The 25,918-nt window shown below is 38.7% G+C and overlaps 1 protein-coding gene across 1 annotated transcript; it reads left to right on the top strand.

Moving 5' to 3' along the window:
• Positions 1-24,596: 24,596 nt before the first annotated feature.
• LOC306666686 (olfactory receptor 2B11-like) lies at positions 24,597-25,535 on the top strand (the record flags this gene model as incomplete). The annotated part of the gene is made up of 1 exon (XM_079148908.1): positions 24,597-25,535. One exon carries the CDS (start codon positions 24,597-24,599, stop codon positions 25,533-25,535), a length of 939 nt encoding a protein of 312 aa, XP_079005034.1.
• Positions 25,536-25,918: the final 383 nt, after the last annotated feature.

Genomic DNA, 25,918 nt, shown 5'->3' with positions numbered 1-25,918 from the left:
TTTAGAGAACCTATGAAAAGATATCAGTGGAAGGTATTGCCACAAGGAATGGCTAATAGTCCAACCTTATGCCAAAAATTTGTTGCTCTGCCTTACAGCCTATTAGAGATTCTTGGAAACAAATGTATATTATTCATTATATGGATGATATACTCATAGCAGGACAATCAGGAGAACAGGTATTACTATGTCTCACACAACTTAAACAGCAGCTGACTGCAGTAGCACTACAAATTGCTGCAGAAAAAGTTCAGCTACAAGACCTTTATACTTACCTAGGTTTCCTGCCCAATGGGCCTAGGATTATTAATCAAAAGGCAACAATCAGGAGAGATCGTTTAAATACACTTAATGACTTCCAGAAGCTTCTAGGTAATATAAATTGGCTTCGACCATACCTTAAATTAACCACAGGGGAGTTAAAACCATTGTTTGAGATATTAAAAGGGGACCCTAATCCACAATCATCCAGGACTATATCTCCTGACGCATTAGCTGCTCTTAAAAAGGTGGAGGATGCTATTGCAGGTCAATTTGTTACCAATATTGATTATTCTCATCCCTTAACGCTCATTATATTTAATACTTCCATCACTCCAACGGGTCTTTTCTGGCAAGACAATCCTATTATGTCCATTCATCTTCCTTCCTCACCCAAAAAAGTGCTATTGCCTTATTATGATGCAGTAGCTGATCTGATTATCATGGGGAGAGAAGATTCTAGAAAATATTTTGGAATAGAGCCATATAAGATTATTCAACCCTACACCCGATCTCAGGTCAATTGGCTGTTACAAAATACTGACACCTGGCCTATAGGTTGTGCATCATTCACAGGTGATATAGATAATCATTATCCACCAAATAAATTGGTTCAGTTTTGCAAACTACATCCTCTTGTATTCCCTCGTATTATTAGAGAGGAGCCCTTAAACAACACTCTTGTTGTCTTTACTGATGGATCATCCACAGGAACAGCTGCTTACACCTTCCTTGATAGAACTGTCACTTTCCAGACAAAACGTACATCTGCCCAACTTGTTGAATTACAGGCTCTTATTGCAGTTTTATCTGCCTTTCCCAATCAACCCCTTAATATCTACACAGACAGTGCCTACTTAGCGCACTCGGTGCCACTCCTTGAAACTGTCTCTCAGATCAGACATGTTTCTAAAACAGCATCACTGTTCCTTCAATGTCAGACATTCATCCATAATAGAGGGGAGCCTTTGTTTATTGGACACATCAGAGCTCACTCTGGCCTTCCGGGGCCATTAGTTAAGGGCAACAGAATTGCTGACACAGCCACCAAAATGGTTGCAGTAGCTTTTTCAGATAATATTAAGCAAGCTCAAGACACTCATAACCTACATCATTTAAATGCCCACTCTCTTAGGTTACTCTATAAAATCACTAGGGAACAAGCAAGGCTTGTACCACATGTAAAAGGCTGTACCACATGTGCTACTCATCTACTGGTTCCACATCTAGGAGTTAATCCTAAAGGCCTTGTTTCTAACATGGTGTGGCAAATGGATGTTACCCATTTTTTAGAGTTTGGTAATCTAAAATATATTCATGTTTGCATAGATACATTTAGTGGATTTATATTGGCTACACTTCAGGCTGGAGAAGCAACAAAACACGTAATTGCCCATCTATTACATTGTTTCTCAGTCTTGGGCATACCTAAACAAATTAAAACAGATAATGGCCCTGGATATACAGCAAAAACCCTCCAAACATTTTGTGAAAAATTACAAATTCAACATGTCACCGGAATTCCTTATAATCCTCAAGGCCAAGGAATGGTCGAGAGAGCACATCTCTCTCTTAAAACTACTATTGATAAAATAAAAAAGGGGGAATGGTACCCAATCAAGGGTTCTCCCCATAATATACTCAATCATGCTTTACTCATTCTCAATTTTTTAAAAATGGATGATCATGGGAAATCTGCCGCTGATCGTTTCTGGCACCCGGAATCTCAAAAGCATTTTGCCATGGTAAAATGGAAAGATCCATTGGATGGTTCATGGCATGGTCCAGACCCAGTCTTGATCTGGGGTCGAGGTTCAGTCTGCATCTTCTCTCAAAAAGCTGATGCAGCCAGATGGCTGCCAGAGCGCCTTGTAAGCCAAGTTAATGACGTTACCTCCTCCAGGGATAAAAATCATCCCTGAGAGTCTTTTCTTTTCCTTCCACAGGAATGAACAAAACATTGCTTCTCTGGATGATGGCTGCTTGTTCACTGCTCTCCTACAGACATGCAGGGTTTGAGGACCCTGCTAAGGCTCAAGAAGTGCTGCTTCTATGCCAACAAGTCAGGAATCCTTTAGGAAAAGATCAAATATCTGCAAGAAGACCTAGAAAAACGCTGATGAGCACTGGCTGATAATCCACTATGGACTGGATTCAATGGACTCCTTCCCTATCTCCTTCCCTTCTTAGGTCCCCTCCTTTGCTTGCTGCTAGTCATATCTATAGGTCCTTTGATATTCAACAAGATTATGGCTTTCATCAAAGCTCAAATTGAGGCTATACAGGCAAAACCTATTCAGGTTCATTACCATCGGCTGGAGATGATGAATTGTGATGGTGCAACATTTGATCAATATTAGATCGTAACAGACCATCACCCCTGTGTGCTGAACTGGTCAGCCAATGACAGGTAAGATTTGTGGGAGCGCATACCAACCTAAGACAGGAAATGAGGGCTAGAGCCTCATTATCCAATGACGGGTAAGGATGCTGCTCTGGCACGGACAATCTAACGCAGTTCCCGAGGGATTGTCACTCCAGCTCTATAAAATAAAAAAGGGGGACCTGTCCGGAGCCAGCAGGTTACGCGCCGTGCCTTGCCTCAAGGTCACACACCTTGACTCATGGTCACACGCTTTGGCTCATGGTCACGCCCCCTGCCTCGCCTCATGCTGAGCTAAGATGGCACCTGACAGATGCTGGTGGGGCGTGCCTCTACCTGTTTACACACCTGTCAGACTATACCAGGTGCATCACACTAGATTGTGTGGTGCTTCATGATTGGCCAACTACACTTCCTTATTCGAGTTCTGGTGCGAGACTAGTCTTGCCTTTGTACGCTTTCCTCTGATTGGTTTTTGTACTTTATATTAACTGTGTTTATTCCTCTAATAAACGAGACTTGATCAGGCTTTTGTCTTGTCTCCATTTCCTGTGTCTCTTGTCTCTCTCTATCCCCGCTCCCCCCTCCAGGTACCCATTGTACAATTGGCTGTATTATAATCTGTTCAGTTGCGTAGCACGTGGACAGATATACTTTACATGTGTGCTCTAGTGAGTGACTGCTTGACCTTTAACAGGATTGGATGGACATATCTGGTTACAATTGCTTATGCATGAGACTGCTTATATATTGAGGGTGTTATTTGAATAAACGGGAAGCTGCTTCATGAACTTCTAAAAAGTACGTGTCTTCTGTCCCGCTGGTTGAGCCGTAAGCGCGAAGAGCTGCGGTTTTCCGCAAGCGGTGTTCAGTAAGCGAAAAGACAAAGAAGGCACGGTTTCCCATAAGGGAAGCCGCGTGGTGAGCCGCTTGAAGCAGCCCTGTCGGCAAGCAGCCGTGGTTTTCCGCATAATGTAGCCCTGTTTTTCAATGTTTACTAAGTTTAGGAATAAGTCAAATTTTAAGTGTCTCAGATTAATGTATATGTGACAATAATGTAGATATGGACAATATCAAAATATTTTAGAATATAGATGGTGATTTAAATGTTAGGGCCCAAATCACCTTATATTTATTTTTTACATTATTAATATCTCATAGTGTCATGAGTGGCAAGGAGGAGTCAATGAGAATAATTTGGTCCAAATCAGTTGGCTTTTATTTAATGCTAATCACACAAGTATTATAATTATCTGAACTCTTCACACATTACTTAGTCAATAAATTAGAATACTATAAGCCCCTAGTAAGCAAGACTCACTCCTTGTTAACACCCATTCCTAAGGTCCACTCCTATGCAATGTGTCTTAAGTTGAAGATCAGGGACTCCCAGGGGTCAGTCAGGAGGAGAGCCCAGAAGATCTTTCTGGGGAACTCCCTTTGGCTGGAGTCCTGATGGGCCAAGATGGTTGTGCGGCAAAGGAGGACAACAAGGTCACAGCCAGCATGCTGGGCAGAGATGCCTCTGGCCATACAGGTGACACTGGATACACACGGGGCAGCAATGCTATTGTGGAAGAGGAGGACGAGGCAACTCCTCAGTCACCCCCACAGGAATGAGACGGATGTTCCAGGCCAACACAAGCAAGTCAGTGAGTCTCCTCCAGGCTTGGTGCAGTACTGGCTTCATGGGTGTCAGTCAGAGACTGAGCAAGGTTCGGTCGTCATTCTTTATAAATCCTTTCTCATTGAACTCTGCCAGCCAGTTTTGGCAAGAGTCTGTCACATATGGTTATCTTACTTGGGGTAAACATTACATCATTACATCATTACATCATTGCAGCACTCAAGTTGTTTTTACAAGTTATGTTTTGCAGAATACGCATCACACAAGTTGCCACACATTTATTTTGCTCATTACACATAGTTTGCAAATACTTATAAAATTATTTAAAGCAGATTTTAGAAAACTGAAATTAGTTGCAAATTTATAATTATACAGGAGGCTGACTGTGTTGCTCAGTCAAGGGTCAGGCTCTTAGAAATGGCCTTACATGTATAGATACTCTCCCTTTATAGTTTTCATAATGAAGCCTTTAGCTATGTGCCTCATTGAAACACTTGCTTTTTAGAACTGGTCTCCTTTAAAGCAGGTTGTACAACTTATTTTACAGTGGCAGCTATTGCAACATCTTGTGAGCACATTTGTCTGGTATCAGAACAAAGACAGATATAATCCAATATTTTTCCTTTCTTTCAGTGTGGTTCAATCACCTCTGGACAAGCTTTATTCACATTTTGAGAAGCCAGTTGTCTAACTAAAATTTAAGAGGCACTTAGATCACCAACTATATGTTTTGCTGCTCATGTAGACTTGCTACAAAGTCTGAAGAATTTTCCTCTGTCCCCTGCCGAATTTAGCAGAGGCCTAGTGTTTTCTCTCCCTTGGCAGGTCATTCTCTCCATGCTTTGTGCACACATGCACTTATTTGAGCATAAGTTTGCAAATCATAATTTAATTGGTGCCCCAGATCAGCCAATTGTCCTGTTCTAGTTAGCATGTCTAAAATAATCTGAACTCCATGCAGTCTATTAATTTTTGCCTGTTCAGAATAATGCTCTCTCCAGTTGAATTTCCATGTCAACTACTCACCTTTAGAAAGGCAGGAGTTAGCTATTCTCCAGTCTTCTGCATACAGACCCTTTACCCATCTTCCAGTATTCCTTTATCTAAGGGAGGTGTCTAGTGCTAACCTCTAAATTTTTCCCCTTTTTTTGCTTAACATGTTCCCAGAAGACAGAGAGGTCCTGGACGATGAATACTCCTGACTCTTAGATTTAAATCTCTTAACAGCATTTCTAAGTACTTGATCAAATTTCCCAAAGTCCATAAATCAATATCTTGGTCCGAATACAAGCAAGTTTCTATTACAGTCTAAACTCTTTCTATATTTTCAATTGTGCTCCTAAGCATGTTAGCTGAAATATGACCCACATAGAGTTCCTTGCCTAGTTATTCACAAGTATGAAAAATAAAGTGATTTTTCCTCAGAAAACCATGGACAAACTTTCTGAATTGCTTCTAAGAATTGAGCAAGATGAGCTCTTTGTACATAGTGTCTCTTCTGTTTTCAGACAGTTTTCAAGATAGCTAAGTAACTTTCCCTCTCTCTATAGAGAGAATTCCCCATGCTTAATGTCACACTATTTGAATGCCTTCCCCTGCATCTAAATAAGCTATTCCCAGGAGAAAGGACCAGACACCTACCTTATTTATTTCTTCGAAGATCCTCTCAAACAGTTCTGGTTCAGGTGCCAACTGTGAGGGGTTCAGACACAATTGTGTGGATGAGGGGAAGAGTTTCTGTTGAAGGACAATGGTGCTGGCTACCAATTAATTGCCAATAAAATTATTTAATCAATAAACACAAGGCCAATAAGTTTTTCAAATGAAAGGGAGTGTGATGGATCAGGCCTTGCCAGATCTGGCCTCCAAAAAGATGGAGAAGCCCACATTCACCTTTATTTATAGTTGCATAGGTAAAGGGGCCAAGACCAGGAGGAGTTTCTTCTGTAAGGAACAGGATGGGGTGGAGTTAAGGAAGTAATTTGCTTAGATAATTAGCATTTCCTCAGATGGTAGTCAACTCTGTACAGGCCACCTACTCCCTGGCTATCTGAAACAGTCTCTCATGACTGCCAGTTTCTGGGACTCAGACCTCTGTATCCCATAGCTCAGCTAAGCCTGATTCTGCTAAACATGGATGGCTTCCCACAGTCTGGTGTCCATGAACTTAGACCTCTAAAACTGTGATCCCTTGAATAAACCTTTCCTCCTCTATAGTTGTACTGATCAGATCTTTTAGTTGCAGCAGACAAAAGTTGACCAAAACAGAAATTGGTGCCAGAATTGGGGTTGTTGTGACTAACCTGACCTTGTGGTTTAAAATTTTCTGGAGCTTTTTGGAATTGGAGGGAGGGATTTTGAGATATGTAGCAGTGTAAGCTGGAAATGCCTTAGATTGTCATAAACTGAAATTAATGGTCAATTCTTGTGGGAGCACAGACTATCAGAATGGTGATAGGACCATGATCAGTGAAGACAGGGCTCAAGAGGGTTCAGAGGAAAAGGAGGATGCTATTGGAATTTGGAGTAGAGGCCATTCGTGTTATGTTCCAATTGAGATGTTGTCTGCATTTTGCCTTAGTCATGAGACTCTCTGTGATGCTGATTTTTAAAGCAAAGAACTTCTTAATCTGGCAGAAGAACTGTCTAGGCAGCATAGCATTCATGTGGTAGCATGGATATTGCTTGTAGTTTTTAGTCAAATTTATTGTGATAATCAGGAGCAAAAAGCAGAACAAAAAGGTGTGAAAAACTTGGACTTGAAAGGTGGGAGTAAAACTGGGGCTAAAGAAGTTGCAGTTGTTAAACACATTACAGTCACTAATGAAATGCTAAGGACTTTGCCAAGAGACATTAAGAAAGATGGCTTGAGGGTATCTCAGGGGCTAGCAAGACCACACCCATCTTAAACTTAAAGGAGTAAAGGTGAAAATTCTCTTGAGAAGAGAATAGTGGGGCACCCATCTTGCTCAAGAGAGTCTAAGAAGGTTTTTCAATGTGCTCAACCACCCAGACACTCAGAAGTTGCTGCAGCTGGGGTTCCTGGAGTCTTGGCTACTGCTCAAGATGGTGGCAGGCCTTGGCATCAACCATGTGGTTCTGGTTCTGCAAGAATGCATTAAGCTGGAGTTAGGGGGTCATGGAGGCTTCCACCAAAACTCCAAAGAAAGGTGTGAGAAGTCAGGCAAAGTGCAGCAGAGTTGGAGTTCCTCTAGGCACTCCCCTGAGAAATCAAAGCATGGACATGTGAGGAGAGGAGGAAGCCAAATCTGAAGTGGAGAACTGTGAGAGTAACAAATGCCAGTAATATGGGATATCAATCTAGGAAAGGTGCAAGAATTGAGCAGAGACAAGCCAACAGAAAGGCCCTTGGACTGTAACAAGGCCACAGGGGCGGAGATCCCCAAACCCTTTGGACAAGACATCATGTCATTTGTTCCAGATGCCAAACACAGAACTACAGCACTGGTTTGCCCAGCTGGATAATGGTCTTGCTTTGGTCCCATCACTTTTTTCTATTTTTGTGAATGAAAATGTTTACTCTGTGCCTTTATGTATTGGATGCTTGTAAATTGTATTTAGTTTTATAGTTCACAACGTGAGATTGCCTTGAACCTCAGAGAAGACTCTGAACTTGAACTTTGAACATTCATGGAACTGTTGAGACTATGGGGACTCTTGGAAATGGACAAAATGTATTTTACATTGTAGATGGTTGTGAACTTTTGGGAGATGGGGTGGAATGTTATGGTTAGATATGAGGTGTTCCCTAGAAGCTCATGTGTGAGACAATGCAAGAAGGTTCAGAGGACAAATGATTGGATTGTGAGAGTCTTAACCCAATCAGTGAATTAATCCCCTGATAGGGATTAACTGAGTGGTAACTGAAGTGGTAGGGTGTGGCTAGAGAAGGTGGGAATTGAGGCATGACTTTGAGTATATATTTGTATCTGGAAAGTGGACTCTCTCTCTGCTTTCTGATCATGTAAGCTTCTACCTCTGCCACAATCTTCTGCCATGATGTCCTGCCTTACCTTGACCCCAGAGGAATGGACTCTTCTGTCCATGGATTTAGACTTCTAAAACTGTGAGTCCTCTAAAAAACCTTTCCTTCTATAAGTTGTGCTGATCTGGTCTTTTAATTGCAGCAGCAAAAAGCTAACTAAAACAGACGGTAAGCTCTGGTGAGAATATTGGGGGAAAGGTACAATTTTACACTGTTGGCTGAACTGCAAATTAGTACAACCTTTTCAGAAAGCAGAATGCAGATTACTCAAAAGACTTAGAAAGTTACCACCATATGACCCAGTTATCTCACTGGTTGGTGTTTAGTAAAAAAATCTAAAATTAGAGGGTTTTCAAGATGGCGGACTAGAGGGTGGCTGCATTTCATGTTGCTCCAGACTCAGGATTCAAAAGAAGAGATATTGAGAGACTTGGGACCAACTCAAAGCAGCCGGGTGAGTCTCTCCCGTTGGGGAGGTGTCCTGGATGGGGCAGTAGTCCCAGAACGCAGGGAACTTTGTGAAGTAGAGCTGCCTAACGAGACACCCCTCCCCCCGCTGAAGCAGTGAACTCTGACAACTGAGAGCATTGCAGAGGAGGTTGCTCAGCACAGTGCTTGGACTCGGAGCAACCACAGGGGCTCTGGGCAGCTGCCCAGAGGAGGAGCTGTGTGGAGAGCTGTTTGGATTCAGAGTGACCACTCGTGAACAACAGGGCCTGCCTTGAGGAGGAGGAGGAGGAGGAGCACAGTGGATCACTTGGACTCGGAGTGACTGTACCAGATCTACAGGCGGTTGCCAGAGGAGGAGCTGTGCGGTTAGCTGTTTGGACTCAGAGCGACCGCTCCTGAACACTGGGGGGCTGCCCAGAGGAGGAGCGCGGTGGGTCACTTGGTCTCAGAGCGACCGCTCCTGAACACCCGGGGGGCTACATGGAGGAGGAGGAGGAATGGGGCGGGTCACTTGGACTCGGAGTGACTGCCCAGGGCTACAGGCAGTTGGCAGGAGGAGGAGGCATGCAGTGAGTTTCTTGGGCTCCTAGTGACCGCACCAGAACACGGGGCGGCTGTCTGGAGGAAGAGGTGTGAGGCAGGTCACTGGGACTTGGAGCGATTGTACGGGGCCCCAGGTGGCTGCTCAGAGGCGGGGCCGCATAGCCAGGCGATTAGGTGCAGGGCAGGGACCCAGGACCTAGGAGGCCTCTTGGTGGAAGAGTGGCACAGAGATACGCTTAGGGGTGGAGCGAAGGTTCTAGGACTGCGGGCAGATTCTCTGAGGAGAGGCAGCCTAAGGACTCGTCTGTGAAGGGTGAGGCTCCCAGGCCCAGGAGGTAGGTCTGAGCCCCTGGGAACGTTGCAGAGGAAGGCAGCCCAGACCAGGCAGTAGTTGTAGATTGAGGGGAACCTCTAGGAGGGGAACTGACCAGCGAGACCTCCCCAGTGGGTGAGTCTTCCCTGCCAGGTGAGGTTTTCCCACAAGGATGGTAAAATCAGAGACACAGGCCCAAACAGGCCTTGCCTCAGCCCACAGCCTAGCTCCCCTTTGGATGACCATGGGTCAACAAGTGGAGGCACCTCTGCCCACTAGCAGGGAATATACCCCACCTGAAGGCCACCACCCATAGAGAGGCAGCTTCCTTGTGGAGCACCGCATTATCAACTTCCTCCAAGACTTCAGCCTACTGAAGGCTAAGGGGGGATATATATAGAAATCTTCAGGGACATTGTAAGTCAATAGAGGAAATCTGCAATATCTCAGTGGTCCTCTGATACCTGAACAATATGAGAAAACAAGGAAAGAAAATGCTGCAAACAAATCTAGAGGTTACATCAATAAAACCCAATGACAGCATGGCAGAAGAAATGACAGAAAAGGAGTTCAGAATGCACATAATTAAAATGATCAGGGAAGCAAACGATGAAATGAAAGAGCAAATGCACGCACTGAATGATGAGATGAAAGAGCAAATGCAGGCATTGAATGATCGCACCAATCGACAGTTAAAAGAGCAAATACAGGAAGCAAAAGATCATTTCAATAACGAGTTAGAGATATTGAAAAAAAAAACAAACATAAATCCTTGAAATAAAGGAAACAATAAACCAAATTAAGAACTCCATAGAAAGCATATCCAATAGGATAGAACACCTGGAAGACAGAACCTCAGACATTGAAGACAGAATATTTAACCTTGAAAACAAAGTTGAACAAACAGAGAAGATGGTAAGAAATCATGAACAGAATCTACAAGAACTATGGGATATCATGAAAAGGCCAAATTTAAGAATTATTGGGATTGAGGAAGGCTTAGAGAAACAAACCAAAGGAATGAACAATCTATTCAATGAAATAATATCAGAATTTCCGAAATCTGAAGAATGAAATGGAAAATCAAGTTCAAGAGGCTTCTAGGACTCCAAATACACAAAATTACAACAGATCCACACCAAGGCACATTATAATGAAAATACCTAACATACAGAATAAAGACAGAATTTTAAAGGCTGTGAGAGAAAAGAACCAAATTACATTCAGCGGGAAACCAATACAGATATCAGCAGATTTTTCAATCCAGACCCTAAAAGCTAGAAGGGCCTGGAGCAACATTTTTCAAGCCCTGAAAGAAAATGGATGCCAACCAAGAATCTTATACCCAGCAAAACTTACCTTCAAATTTGACGATGAAGTAAAATCCTTCCATGATAAACAAAAGCTAAAAGAATTTACAAAAAGAAAGCCAGCATTACAGAACATTCTCAGCAAAATATTCCACGAGGAAGAGATGATAAACAAAGAAGCAAATCAGCAAAGGGAGGAATTATCCTAAAGGAATTGTCAAATAAAGGCGGAACCAAGTTCTGTCAAACAAATAAATAAATAAAATTTAAAAAAATGAACCAAATGATCAGGAATACAAATCATATCTCAATAATAGCCCTGAATGTTAATGGCCTGAATTCATCAATCAAAAGACATAGACTGGCAGATTGGATTAAAAAGAAAGATCCAAGAATATGTTGCCTGCAAGAGACTCACCTCATAGAAAAAGATACCCATAGACTAAAGGTGAACAGATGGGGAAAAATATGTCATGCACATGGACTCAGCAAAAAAGCTGGAGTATCCATCCTCATTTCAGATAATGTGGACTTCAAGCCAAAGTTAGTCGGAAGGGATAAAGAAGGACATTTCATACTGCTTAAGGGAAGCATAAATCAGCAAGATATAACAATCATAAACATCTATGCTATTATATGATGAATGGATAATAGAAGATATTAGGAAGGAAATTAAAAAATTCTTAGAGGTAAATGAGAACAAAGAAACATCATATCAAAATCTCTGGGACACTATGAAAGCAGTACTTAGAGGAAAATTTATTTCATGGAGCACATTTAATAAAAGAAGAAAAAGTCAACATTTAAACGACCTAACACTACAGCTCAAAGCCCTAGAAAAAGAAGAACACATCAGCACCAAAAGTAGTAGAAGACAGGAAATAGTTAAACTCAGAGCTGAAATCAACGAAATTGAAACAAAAGAAACAATACAAAAAATTGACTAAATAAACAGTTGGTTCTTCGAAAAAATGAACAAAATTAATAAACCTTTAGCCACACTAACAAAGAGAGGACGAGAGAAAACCCAAATCACTAAAATTCGGAATGAACAAGGAAATATCACAACAGACACGAGTGAAATACAAAACATAATTAGAAGCTATTTTGAAAATCTATACTCCAACAAAATAGAAAATTTCGAAGACATCAACGGGTTTCTAGAGACATATGAATTGCCTAAACTGAACAAGGAGGACATACACAATTTAAATAGACCAATTTCAAGTAATGAATTAGAAGAAGTCATCAAAAGCCTACCAACAAAGAAAAGTCCGGGAGCAGATGGGTTCTCAGCCGAGTTCTACAAAACCTTTAAAGAAGAGCTCATTCCAATACTTCTCAAAGTATCCCAAACTCATTCTATGAAGCCAATATCATCGTGATACCTAAACCAGACAGTGACACATCGAGGATAGAAAATTTCAGACCAATATCCTTAATGAACATCGACGCAAAATTCTCCACAAAATTTTAGCAAATCGCATACAAAAACATATTAAAAAGATATTGCACCATGATCAAGTAGGTTTCATCCCAGCGATGCAAAGTTGTTTCAACATCAGGAAATCAATAAATGTAATTCACCATGTCAATAGATTTAAAGTCAAGAATCACATGATTATTTCAATAGATGCAGAAACAGCATTTGATAAAATACAGCACCCCTTCATGCTCAAAACACTAGAAAAAGAGGGATACTGGGAACATTCCTTAACATTCTAAAGGCCATCTATGCTAAGCCCATGGCTAATATCATTCTAAATGGTGAAAAACTGAAAGCATTCCTCCTAAAAACTGAAACAAGGCAGGGAGGCCCTCTTTCACCACTTCTATTTAATATCGTCCTTGAAACTCTAGGCAGAGCAATTAGGCAGACCAAAGAAATTAAAGGGATATGAATAGGAAAAGAAGAACTCAAACTATCCCTATTTGCTGATGATATGATTATATACTTAGAGGAACCAGGAAATTCCACCAGAAAACTTTTAGAACCCATAAGTGAATTCAGTAAAGTAGCAGGTTACAAGATCAATGCACATAAATGCATTTTTATACATAAGTGATGAATCTTCAGAAAGAGAAGTTAGGAAGACTACCCCATTCACAATAGCCTCGAAAAAAAAAAAAATACTTGGGAATCAATCTCACAAAAGAGGTGAAAGACCTCTACAATGAGAACTACAGAACACTAAAGAAAGAAATTAAAGAACACTTAGAAGATGGAAAGATCTCCCATGTTCTTGGATAGGAAGAATTAATATTGTCAAAATGACCCTACTACCTAAAGTGCTATACAGATTTAACGCAATTCCAATTAAAATCCCAATGACGTACCTTACAGAAAGAGAGCAAGCAATTCTGAAATTCATCTGGAAGAATAAGAAACCCAGAATAGCTAAAGCATCCTTAGCAGAAAGAGTGAAGCAGGGGGTATCAATACCAAATCTTCAACTCTACTACAAAGCAATAGTAAGAAAAACGACATCGTATGGGTACCAAAATGGACAGGTAGATCAATAGTACAGAATAGAGGACATGGACACAAACTCAAATAAATACAATTTTCTCATACTAAACAAATGGGCCAAAAATATGCAAAGGAGAAAAGATAGCCTCTTCAACAAATGGTGCTGGGAGAATTGGAAATCCATATGCAACAGAATGAAACTAAACCCATATCTCTCACCATGCATGAAACTAAACTCAAAATGGATTAAGGAACTCGGAATCAGACCAGAGACCCTGCATCCTTTAGAAGAAAAAGTAGCTCCAGATCTTCAACATTTCAGCTTAGGACCAGACTTCCTCAACAGGACTCCCATAGCACAAGAAATAAAAGCAAGAATCAATAACTGGGATAGATTCAAACTAAAAAGCTTTCTCTCAGCAAAGGAAACTATCAGCAATGCAAAGAAAGAGCCTACAGAGTGGGAGAAAATCTTTGCCACTCATACTTCAGATAGAGCACTAATCTCCAGAATCTATAAAGAACTCTAAAAACTCTACACCAAGAATGCAAATAATCCAATCGACAAATGGGCTAAGGAAATGAATAGACACTGCACAGAAGAAGATCTACAAGCAATCAACAAACATATGTAAATGTTGAACATCTCTAGTAATAAGAGAAATGCAAATCAAAACCACCCTAAGATTCCATCTCACCCCGATTAGAATGGCGATTATCAAGAACACAAGCAACAATAGGTGTTGGAGAGGATGTGGGGAGAAAGGTACACTCATACATTGCTGGTAGGACTGCAAATTAGTGCAGCCACTCTGGAAAGCAGTGTGGAGATTCCTTAGAAAACTGGGAATGGAACCACCAGTTGACCCAGCTATCTCACTCCTTGGCCTATACCCAAAGGACTTAAAATCAGCATACTACAGAGATACAGCCACATCAATGTTCATAGCTGCTCAATTCACAATAGCCAGATTGTGGAACCAACCTAGATGTCTTTCAATTGATGAGTGGATAAAGAAACTGTGGTATATATACACAATGGAATATTACTCAGCCATAAAGAATGATAAAATTATGGCATTTGCAGGCAAATGGATGAAATTGGAGAATAACATGCTAAGTGAGATAAGCCAATCTGAAAAACCAAAGGACGAATGATATTGCTAATAAGTGGATGATGACACATAATGGGGGGTGGGAGGGGTTAGTGTTAGGGTTAGAGTTAGGTTTAGGGAGGGGGGCAAGAATGGAAGAAGGAAGGACTATATAGAGGGGTGGGAGGGGTGGGAGGTGTGGGAGGGGTGGGGGGAAGGGAAAAAATAACAGAACGAATCAAACAACATTACCCTATGTAAATTTATGATTACACAAATGTACAAACAGACATGTACAAACAGAGAAACAACATGTATCCCATTTGTTTACAATAAAAAAATGTAAAATTAGCATATTATAGTAGTATATGGGTATTACTGTTTATAGAAGTACCATTCACACTAGTCAAGCTATGGAATCAGTCTAGATATTCCTCAACAGACCAATAGGTAACAAAAATGTGGTGTATGTACACAATAGGGTTCTACTTAACCATAAAAATGAATTAAATTAAATCATTCAGACATAAATGAATGGTATTGTTGACTATCACGGTAAGTGAAATAAGTTGCACCCTGAAAAAAAATATATTCTTTAATACGAAATAGTTGGAAAATAAAAGGAATATTTTTAAATGAGGGAGAAATCTATGAGAATATAAGGAAGACCAATAGAGTAGAGAAAGTGAATCAAGAGGGAAGGGAAGAGGAGGTTATGGGGAAGTTCTGACAAAGGAAATCTAATTATGCTATGTCTATGCATGAATATATCATAATGAACTGGATATACATACACAAACACATACTGTACTAAATAAAATAACAATAACTCTAATAAAAGAGAGATCAATAGAGTAGAAAAAGAAGAGCAAGGTAGGGAAGAGAGGAGAAAAAATAAAGGTATTGGGGAATGAGATTGATCAAATTATGTGCATGTATAATATGGCATAATGTTTGGCACATAATAAACATAGCATGTAATAAATGTGGAACTACTATATTCATAGCTACTCAATTCACAATAGCCAGATGTGGAACCAACCTACATGTCCTTCAATTGATGAATGGATAAAGAAACTGTGGTATATATATACAATGGAATATTACTCAGTCATAAAGAATGATAAAATTATGGCATTTGCAGGCAAATGGATGAAATTGGAGAATATCATGCTAAGTGAGATAAGCCAATCTCAAAAAAACAAAGGACGAATGATATCGCTCATACATTGCTGGTGGGGCTGCAAATTAGTGCAGCCACTCTGGAAAGCAGTGTGGAGATTCCTTAGAAAACTTGGAATGGAACCACCATTTGACCCAGCTATCCCACTCCTTGGTGTATACCCAAAGGACTTAAAATCAACATTCTACAGAGATACAGCCACATCAACATTCATTTTCATTTGAAATGAATTTTCATTTTCAATGAGATAATAGAAATGTAGATTCTTAACAGGGAGGTAGAGCAAGATGATAGATGAAATTTTTCCAATAACTATCCTTCCACAGAAATATAAAGATAAATAATTATTCATATGTGAAATTGTTTCACAAGAACTAAGGAGCCAAGTGAGAGATAAGTTCTTGGTTATTATGTAATTATAATAAGGTAAAGATGGTAGGAAAGGAAATCTTACATTATCCAAGTCACCACTCTGTATTTCCAGGTCAGGGCAGTGTGGACATTTTACCATGTATTTCAAGGGAGGACAGTAAAGCAAGCATAGATTTTATTTCAAACCCAACACTGGGTCCACCAAGTAAAATCCCAGACCAAGCACATATCTACAGAACCTGATCACAGGCCAGGACCCATATACTAAGCCTGAAGGCTTGCCCCAATATCAGGTGGGAAACAGTCATTGGGAAAGAGATTCATCATCCAGGAAAAAGCACAGCTGGAGGAATACATTTTGGGCTCTGGCAAAACCAAAAGGTAGGCCTTGGTGGTTGTGGGCCTCCAGATATACCCTAGTTGCAAGGTTAGCCTCAGGGGCCATGGACTTTAGGTACATTAAAGTTGCAAAAGCATCGAAGGCCATAAGATTCCAGTCTAGCATGGTGTCTGCCATGGAAGACCAGGAATTAGGCCACACCTGCACTACAATGACAGTAGACATCAAAGGATCAAGGAGTGCTTCAGAAATTCTACACGAAATCTACAGTATACATCTATTAAATTCTCCACAGATATACAGAGATTGAATTGATTTAAAAAAAAAATTGATTTAAAAAAGAAGACCAAGGGGTTGGGGATATAGCTCAGTTGGTAGAGTGCCTGCCTCACAAGCACAAGGCCCTGGGTTCAATCCCCAGCACCACAAAAAAAAAAAAAAAAAAAAAAAAAGACCAAAATACATGTTGCCTCCAAAATATTTACTGTATAAGACACTAAGACACACAAAGACTGAAAATTAAGTGATGGAAAAAAATTTTCATGCAAATACAAACCAAAAAGTACAGGAATAATTATACCCATATGAGACCAAATAGTCTTTAACTCAAAAACAGAAAAAAAAAAATAATGAAGAACACCACTATATCATGATAAAGGGATGAGTCAATACAGATAGAGGATATAACACTTGTAAATACTGAATGTCAGAGAGCCTACTTTTATAATTAAAATATTGAGATATCTAGAGGGAGAGAAAGCTTGCAATGCAATAATAGGTGATTTCAAAATCTCATTTTCAGCCATAATAGATCATCCATTTAGAAAATCAATCACAAAAAATACTTCAAACTTAGAATATGCTTTGGAGCAATGGAATCTGACAAATATACATAATAGTCCACTTGATAGGTACAGATGATACATCTTTCTCAATTGCCTATTGAACATTGTGCAGAATAGGGCTAGGTTTGGCCACAAAACAATTCTTAAAGTTTTGAGATGAGTGAAATCATACCAAGTATCTTTTCTGACCATAACTGGATAATATTAGAAAATGTTAATAGAAGAAACTTCAGAAAATTTACAAGTATGCAGAAATTAATTGTATATTATTGAGTAATCAATAGCTCAATGAAGAGCATAAAATGAAAAATGAAAAATTTTGAAATTAAAATAGAATATAATACACTAAAACATATGGGATACTGCACACACAGTTCTAGGAGAGAAGTTTATAGCAATAAATACCCACACCAAAAAAAAAAAAAAAAAAAAATCTACCAATGCAGTACAAGGAATGACAAAAACAAAACCTAGCTCAAAGTTAGAAGAAAGACAGTAATCAATAATAGAAGAAATAAGTGAAAATGAGAGTAGAAATAGATGTCAATAAGTATTTACTTTTGAAAGATAAATAAAATTTAAAAAATTAGCTAGACTAACAAAAAAGAAAGGACTCAAATGAGACATGGAAAAGGAGAAATTACAATTCTTATCACGGAAATACAATGGATCATTAGCAACTATTATGAGCAATCATATTGCCTTAATAGGCCAATAATAAGAAAATTGAACCAGTGATTAAGTTTCTTATAAAAGAGAAGAACAGACCTGATGGTTTTAAGGCTGAATTCATTTAAAGAAAAACTAATGTCAGTTTTTCCAAAAGAATTCTGAAAACTTGGAAAGGAATGAAAAGATGCCAATGCATTCTAGGAAGCAAGTATTATCCCAAGGGATATCACACAAGGAAAGAAGAAAAAAGAAAAGGCACCGGTCAATATTCCTGATGAACATAAATGCAAAATTTCTCAGCAGAATATTGGCAAACTGGACTCAATGTCATAATAAGGGTTATTTCAACAGGATCAAATGGAATTTATACAGGCAATGCCATGATGTTTCATAATGCGTGTCAACAACTGTGATGCATCACAAGAACAGATTGAAGGTCAGAAGCCACATGATAGTGGGCTGTAGTTGGATAGTACAGCACTTGTTCAGCATGCATGAGACCCTGGGTTCCATACCTTCTTACATAAGAAAGAAACTAAACAGACATAGAAAAGAAGGAAATTCTGTCACTTGCAATGACATGTATGAACCTGGAAATAATTATGTTTGATAAAAGACGGTAGTCACACGAAGATGAGTACCTCATGATGTCACTAATATGAGGAATCCAAGAGAACTCATTTAAATAGAGAGATGTAAGTATAAATTGACTGGTGGTTACCAGAAATGGGAATTTATTAGGGAGGAAAACATGTTAGATATTAGTCAAAGTATGCCTAATTACATTTTGATAGAGATCTGTCACATGCTGACTGTAACTAATGACAATATTAATACTTACTCTACTTAGAATATTATATAACATAAATATTTACAAGAATTAATGCAGGAAACTGGAAATTGGGATTCAGTGTTTTCTGCCCTCTTAAGACTTAGATTTCATAATCATCTTCTTCCAGAACAGCTCTGCACAATGGAATAAAAGTAACTAAGAAGCCAGGTGCAGTGGCACACACCTGTAATCCCAACTGCTCAGGAGGCTGAGGCAGGAGGATCATGAGTTCAAAAGCAGCCTCAGCAAAAGCAGGCCCTAAGCAACTCAGTGAGACCCTGTCTCTAAATAAATTACAAAATAGGGTTGGGGATGTGGTTCAGTGGCTGAGTGCTCCTGAGTTCAATCCCCAGTACACGCCCCCCCCCCCCCAAAAAAAAAAGTGACTAATAAAAAACCTATAAGCTTCAGATTTCAGTTTTTGTCTTTATATATAATTTATTGCTTTATTAGGGTAGTGAATAGGAGGTTGACTCCCTGTCTGCTTTGGTGCTACAAAACAGCCAAACCTTAGATATGAAAACTGCTGCACAGGGAAGAAACTGCACAAAGCTCCAGGAGCAGTACTGTTTGAGGATCAACAGATTCGAGACAGGTTAAAAAAAAATCCATAAACTAACCATTCAAATTAAGGAAATGGCAGCCCAGGGCTGGCTCTCATGGAGCGAGGCTTAGGCATGGTTCTTCTGGCTTCTCCCTTCATAGGACCATTCTGTTGCTTCCCCTGTTCTGCCTCTGTTAAATCTCCTCAAGGTTTATCTCTTCCTGCCTTCAGGCCTTCAGCCTTCACATGTCCCTGAGTCTTCTGAGGACTATTAACCTGCTGTGCCTGAGGCCTCACTGCCACCATCATCTATATTAGACCAAGGGGAGCAAAGATTCAATGGGGCTTACCTTCTAGCAAGTGCCTCCATTTAAACTCATCAGGGAGCCCTAAAGCTGCCTGTTCCAACCCCTTGACAGTTAGCAAGGACTCAGACTCTGAAGAGTCATCACCCCTGTCCTGCAGGCAGCAGTGAAAGACAGAATCTGACACCTGAAATCTGAAAGATTCAGAGTTCCAAGTCCTTGAGGGCCTGGGAGTGATTTTAGACCAGGCAGGCAAATAGGTAGACTTGATCAGGGGCTGGGCAGAGGAAAAATAGGGCTCACCCAATCTTGAGTGGTGAAATTCACTCTATCTCAGATGATTGAAATCCTCAAACCTTCCTTCTTCCCAGAAAGGTACCACCTTCTTAAACTAGAAGAACTGCATGTAACCAGATTAAAAGAATTTCCAATTTCAAAACATGCACAGAACACTGAGGCACTATCATTTGGAGGACCCCAACCATTGTAATTTGCATTACAGTTTTTTTTTTTATTGTAAACAAACGGGATACATGTTGTTTCTCTGTTTGTACATGGCGTAAGGCATACCATTTGTGTAATCATAAATTTACATAGAGTAATGTTGTTTGATTCATTCTGTTATTTTTTCCCTTCCCCCACCCCTCCCACCCCTCTTTACCCTCTATACAGTACTTCCTTTCTCCATACTTGCCCCCCTCCCTAACCCTAACTCTAACCCTAACACTAACCCTTCCCTCCCCCCCATTATGTGTCATCCTCCACTTTGGGCTTCACAAAGGTAGTGATGGGAATTTTCCATCATGGAGAAGCACAGGCATGCTACTAAGGGGAACTAACCAACAGAGCAAAACCAGCACAGGCACACTAAGTCAAAGGGGAATAGGGAGATCCCAGACCACATATCCAATCCAGCTACGGGGAAAACCTCAGGCCATTTCCTTTGTGGAACTCAGCCCACTCCAAGTTGAGGCTATTTCCATTTCACTAAATAAACTCTTTGTGCTTATTCTGAGTTTCTTGACTGAGATCTTTACTTCATGGAGTGATATAGCCTGGTAACAAGTGAATAGTTTATTTCCTGTTGATCTAACTTATATTTGGGCTTCTTTATTGTTAAAACTACAAATAATTAAACGTGTGATATATGTGAGAAGTAATGAAGAAAATTGTCAAAGAATTATTGTTTAAATTCTCCAGAATAATTTATTCAAATAAATTCCAACCTAACAATATGTTATTTATTTATTTCATCTTATTTAACATTAGTCTTGTGTGTTCAAAATTTTTGAGTTTATTTCAGAGTGCTCCTGTAAAAAAAGACTTCTTCTGGACCTCAATTCATAGGTAGCTAACTGTACATAAGAAGTAATTCCATAGAGAGTTTAGTCCCCAGGAACTTGGTCTGATTATTCATCTGGGATAAGAATACAAGAATGGCTTGTGTGAAAACTGCCCAAGAAAAGCATACAAATAACATGCCCACAAAGCATTCTCTGTGTTTGCTACTAGTACCTCCCTAACATAGACTTTCTTCTCTTTGGTTCACTATGTCAACTGAAAAACTAACCATTTTGAATGATCCTTAAATGTACATGTATGGACTATGGTTTCTTGGTCTTTTTCTAACGTTTAGAAAAATTTAAGTGCGATCTTTCATTGAAGGAAATTTATCAAAATCAGGTAAGTAAAAGGTAACATAATTTTATGGACCATTCATTCTGAGAAAAGGTAGGAATGTGTGTAGATCACAGTGCCTAACATATACATGAAGGACAGAGGGCCTGTCCTAAACTTAGGAAATACCTAGGCCAGTGGCTCAGAAGCAACTAGATCTTACTTTGAATTTTCTCTCTCAATCTCTCACTGTAAAACACACTAAAAGCATTTAAATTTCATGAAGAGTTTTCTAACAGATATCAATACTTGAATGAAGTATTAAGTCTTCATTCACTTAAGTGAGTTGAATAAAGCATGAATTCTTTTTTATTATATGATCACACCTTTCAATGAGGTGCTTTGGTATCAGAGGAAGATGACTTTGATTTCTTATTTCAATCTTGCCCTCCCTATAAAGGTTAAAGTATAGGTAACATAATATGTGTTATGAAAATGAAGTATGAATAAGACACACTACACTGAAAATGTGTGGAAAGAATATGTCAACATGAATAGAGTCGTGATTTACTAAACTGACGTTAAGCATGCATGGATAAATAGATTCCTGTGTAATGAGATAGGAATAGAAAATCACTGCATGTTGAAGGTCCAAATATCAGATGGAATCCAAAAGATAATGAAATATGAGCCTTAGATGGATGCATGAGATATGAGGATGAGTTAAAAGAGTTTATATATACTTCCAAGTAAATCCAATTGACTGGTCACTTGCTGTGGTACCTTTAAGGAAATATCCAGACAAATGAGAGGATGATGGGGTAATCACTATGCACAGCCTAAACTATTCTTAAGGTGAAAAGAGGAACAAAATTCTAAATAATACAAATTTAACATATTTGCTCAAAGCATATTGGAGGTATTGTTGTCATTAGAGTTAAATGCAATTAATTGTGAAAGATTCTGGATGATGAAATATGAAATTATTCTTTAAAAAACTGATGGATAGCTTAGGATAGAAAAATATAAAAATGTGAATGTGAATGTAAGTATGCCCAAAAAATAGACAAGAAGTGTCTTATAGCACAATTATATAAAAATATGTAGATTGAAAAATTTTAACAATGCAATAAATTCTTACAATGTTTATTTGATATTCAATCTGTGACATAGAATTTATACTTGAGTAAGAATGGGGGCCAAGGTATATTTCTAAATTCTCTGTGTAGATATAATGCTTGCATAATATCACTCTTAAATAGTGTTGGGAAACATATTCTAAATACATATCAACAGTAGAGATGCTTTATTTGAAACTCTGAAACTGGTTTATCATCTCAATATCTCACTATCTCACTTATGGCATTGATCACCTTTTAATCCTAGTAACCTTCACAGAATGAAATTATGACATTTGCATGTGAATGGATGGAACTAGAGAATATCATGCTAAGTGACATAAGCCAATCCCCCAAAATCAAAGACCAAATGTTTTCTCTGATTAGTGGATGCTGATCCATAGTTGGGGTGGGTAGGGAAGAATGAAGAAACCTTGGATTATGCAGATGGGAGTGACGGGAGGGGTGGGGTGGTAGGGATAGGAAGGACGGTAGAATGAGACAGACATTATTACCCTATATACATGTATGATTACACTACTGGCGTGACTCAGCACCACATACAGCCAGAGGAATTACAAATTATGCTCCATTTTTGTATGATGTGTAAAAATGTGTTCTACTGTCATGTACAACCAGTTAGAACAAATAAAAAAATTAAAAATAGATTCTTTACATTTATCATCACACTATAAGAATGAATGATTAAAATGTTCTTAATTATAGATAATAAATATTTCTTTCATTTACAGCTTAAGGGTGGATACCAAATGATTTAATGGGTGTAAAAATCTTATTGGAGTGTGTTACAGATGGATTTCATTAAGGATTACATTGAATTATTATTTTATTATTGCATTGTTTTGCACTAGAAAAGCATCTAATCAAAGACAATACTCGCATGTTGGCTATGAGTAATTTTATACAATCCTACAAAGGTTGGATGTGAGGTTATAAGAAACAGAGAATGTAGAAGTTGTGACTGGTGACCCTAAGAAGATACTCTGATTTCCTTACAATACCATTACAATAAAGGGAGGGGGAAAGTATCTCGGGATTTTGTCAATGGTTTGCTGTATTAATTCTCCTTCTGAACATTCCCCATCTTATGGAAGAATATGGATTTTGTGAAATGCACCTCAAAACTAAAGAAAAGAACAATATAAATCAGAACTTTCATTATATCATTTACTTTTCTCAAAATGCTGCTTTAGTTAGTCAATGAATTTTGTTATTGCCCTTGTGATTTTAACGGAGAAACAAACATGTATATCCAAAAAATGTAAAATAATTAGTTAATCTGAATATCTCTGATCTTTTACTGGGATATTGATTTTCCTCCTGACATCACTTATGCATAGTTCAAAAATATAATTATAGTTGTATACAAAAATTTGATCATTAATAATTGCCCAAACTCTTAAATTGGAACAGGATCATGTAAGATCACTTTATAATAGAAAATCCCTACAAAATGATATATTGACTAACCTTTAATTTTTTAAAAAAATTTCCCAAAGATTGAAATAAAGGTTATACAAGCAAAAGGTATATGCAAGACAGAAGCTTAAACAATAGGAAAAGTATGTCATAGCTTTACTCTCTCTGAATTTATAGTTAAGGGAACTAATGTTAAAAATGAACTTCTTGTTCAATTCTAAGGACCTAAGAAATAAGTTTTCCAGCTCAGGAAGACTAACTAGGGAAGTGATGTGATTTGTGGTCTACCTAATTAGAGCACATTCAGCATACAGAATACATTGATTACTTCCATAGCTCCAGGTTTTCTCTTCCTTCTTCGCTAATGACTACAATCTCAATATATTTACTCTTTTTAATATTACTGTAATGCCTTGCAGCACGGTCTGGAAATAACCCATCTGATGCCAGCGTCCCATTCCACATCTATTCTGTCAGATAAGAAGCTTTAAATTTCATGTAAACAAACTATGCTGATATTTATGACAATAATAGTGTTTAAAACATTGTTTTAAAGGTCCAAAACAGTCTCTTCAATTTTTTAATTAATCCTAATCAGAACCTAAGGAAATCACTATCATCAGGTTTATTAGAAAGAAGAGTCATTCCAGTTTCTGAAATATAGCTTACGTGTTGAAGATGACTAGTTTTATTTTCTGTTGTCTTGAAGGGAGCTTTGGTCACCTGATGCCAGACATTTTGTAATATTTACCACACATTATTTGCATTTCATCTATGATTTGTGGAAGTAACTGCTTAGTTTTATTGTTCTTTACAACACTATACATTTTTTTTTTTTTGAAAATTTCTTACCATAGGGAAATTGAAGAGAATGACACTCATTAACGCAAGTCACCCTGAAGAGTTTATCCTACTAGGCTTTGCTGATCATCCTTGGCTAGAACTTCCCCTATTCATTATTCTTCTGATAACATACCCCATGGCCATAATGGGAAATATCACCATAATTCTATTGTCATTGTTAGATCCCAGTCTCCAAAGTCCCATGTATTTCTTCCTCACCAACCTCTCCTTTCTGGACGTCTGTTTAACCACCAGCATTGTGCCTCAGATGCTGTTTAACCTGGGAAGCTCTAAGAAGACCATCAGCTATGTGGGGTGTGCAGTTCAAGATTATTTATTAAGCACAGTGGGAGGTGCAGAATGTCTTCTCCTGGCTATTATGTCTTTTGACCGCTATGTGGCCATCTGCAGACCACTGCACTACACCCTCATCATGAATCATCGTATCTGTATCCTATTAGTGTCCTTCATGTGGATAAGTGGAATCACCTATGGTGTCTTTGAGGTCACTCTAACTTTACAGTTGCCACTGTGTGGCAACAATAAACTAGATCACTTATTTTGTGAGATTCCAGTTCTGATAAAGACTGCCTGTGGGGAAAAAGAGGCTAATGAGCTCACACTGTCTGTGGTGTGCGTTTTTATAGTAGCTGTTCCTCTGTTTTTAATTCTTGCCTCCTATGCTAGTATCGGACATGCCATACTTAAGATCAAATCTTCTGAAGGAAGGAAAAAGGCCTTCAGGACATGTTCCTCTCATCTCATTGTAGTTTTCTTATTTTATGGCCCAGCCATTAGTATGTATCTTCAGCCCCCCTCTTCCATCTCAAGGGACCAGCCCAAGTTCATGGCTCTCTTCTATGCAGTAGTGATTCCTACACTCAACCCCTTCATCTACACCCTAAGAAATAAGGATGTGAAGGGAGCATTTGGCAAACTGATGAGGAGTATTTTCAGTTTCAAATGATATTTGGGAGACATCAAATGAAATTATTTAAAAATTAGAACTGGTGTCTATAAATTAATAACTCTTTCTTTTAATCCAATATCTGTTACATGTTCTTTTGCCGACAGGTAATATTTGTCACACAATTTATAATCATGTTTAGCAAGAATGATAATCAGTTAGTATGCATCTAGATATGTACTTTGTTTGTGGAAATATATTGAAATAGTTCCATTCTGGGACTCCTATGGTTCAATAGTGATTTTATTTAATACTTTTAAAATTAGCATCAAAACTTATAATAAAATTAATTAGTTTGTGCTGATCATTATAATCAATGGGCTTCCTCTCCGTTCACCTGAGAAACATTTCAACATCCTCTGAGTGTGGCCATGTCTGTCTGC

Source organism: Sciurus vulgaris (genome assembly GCF_902686455.1).
Source record: "Sciurus vulgaris genome assembly, chromosome: 7".
In the NCBI taxonomy this organism is placed as follows: Eukaryota; Metazoa; Chordata; class Mammalia; order Rodentia; family Sciuridae; genus Sciurus; species Sciurus vulgaris.
This window is presented reverse-complemented; position numbering and strand designations above follow the sequence as displayed.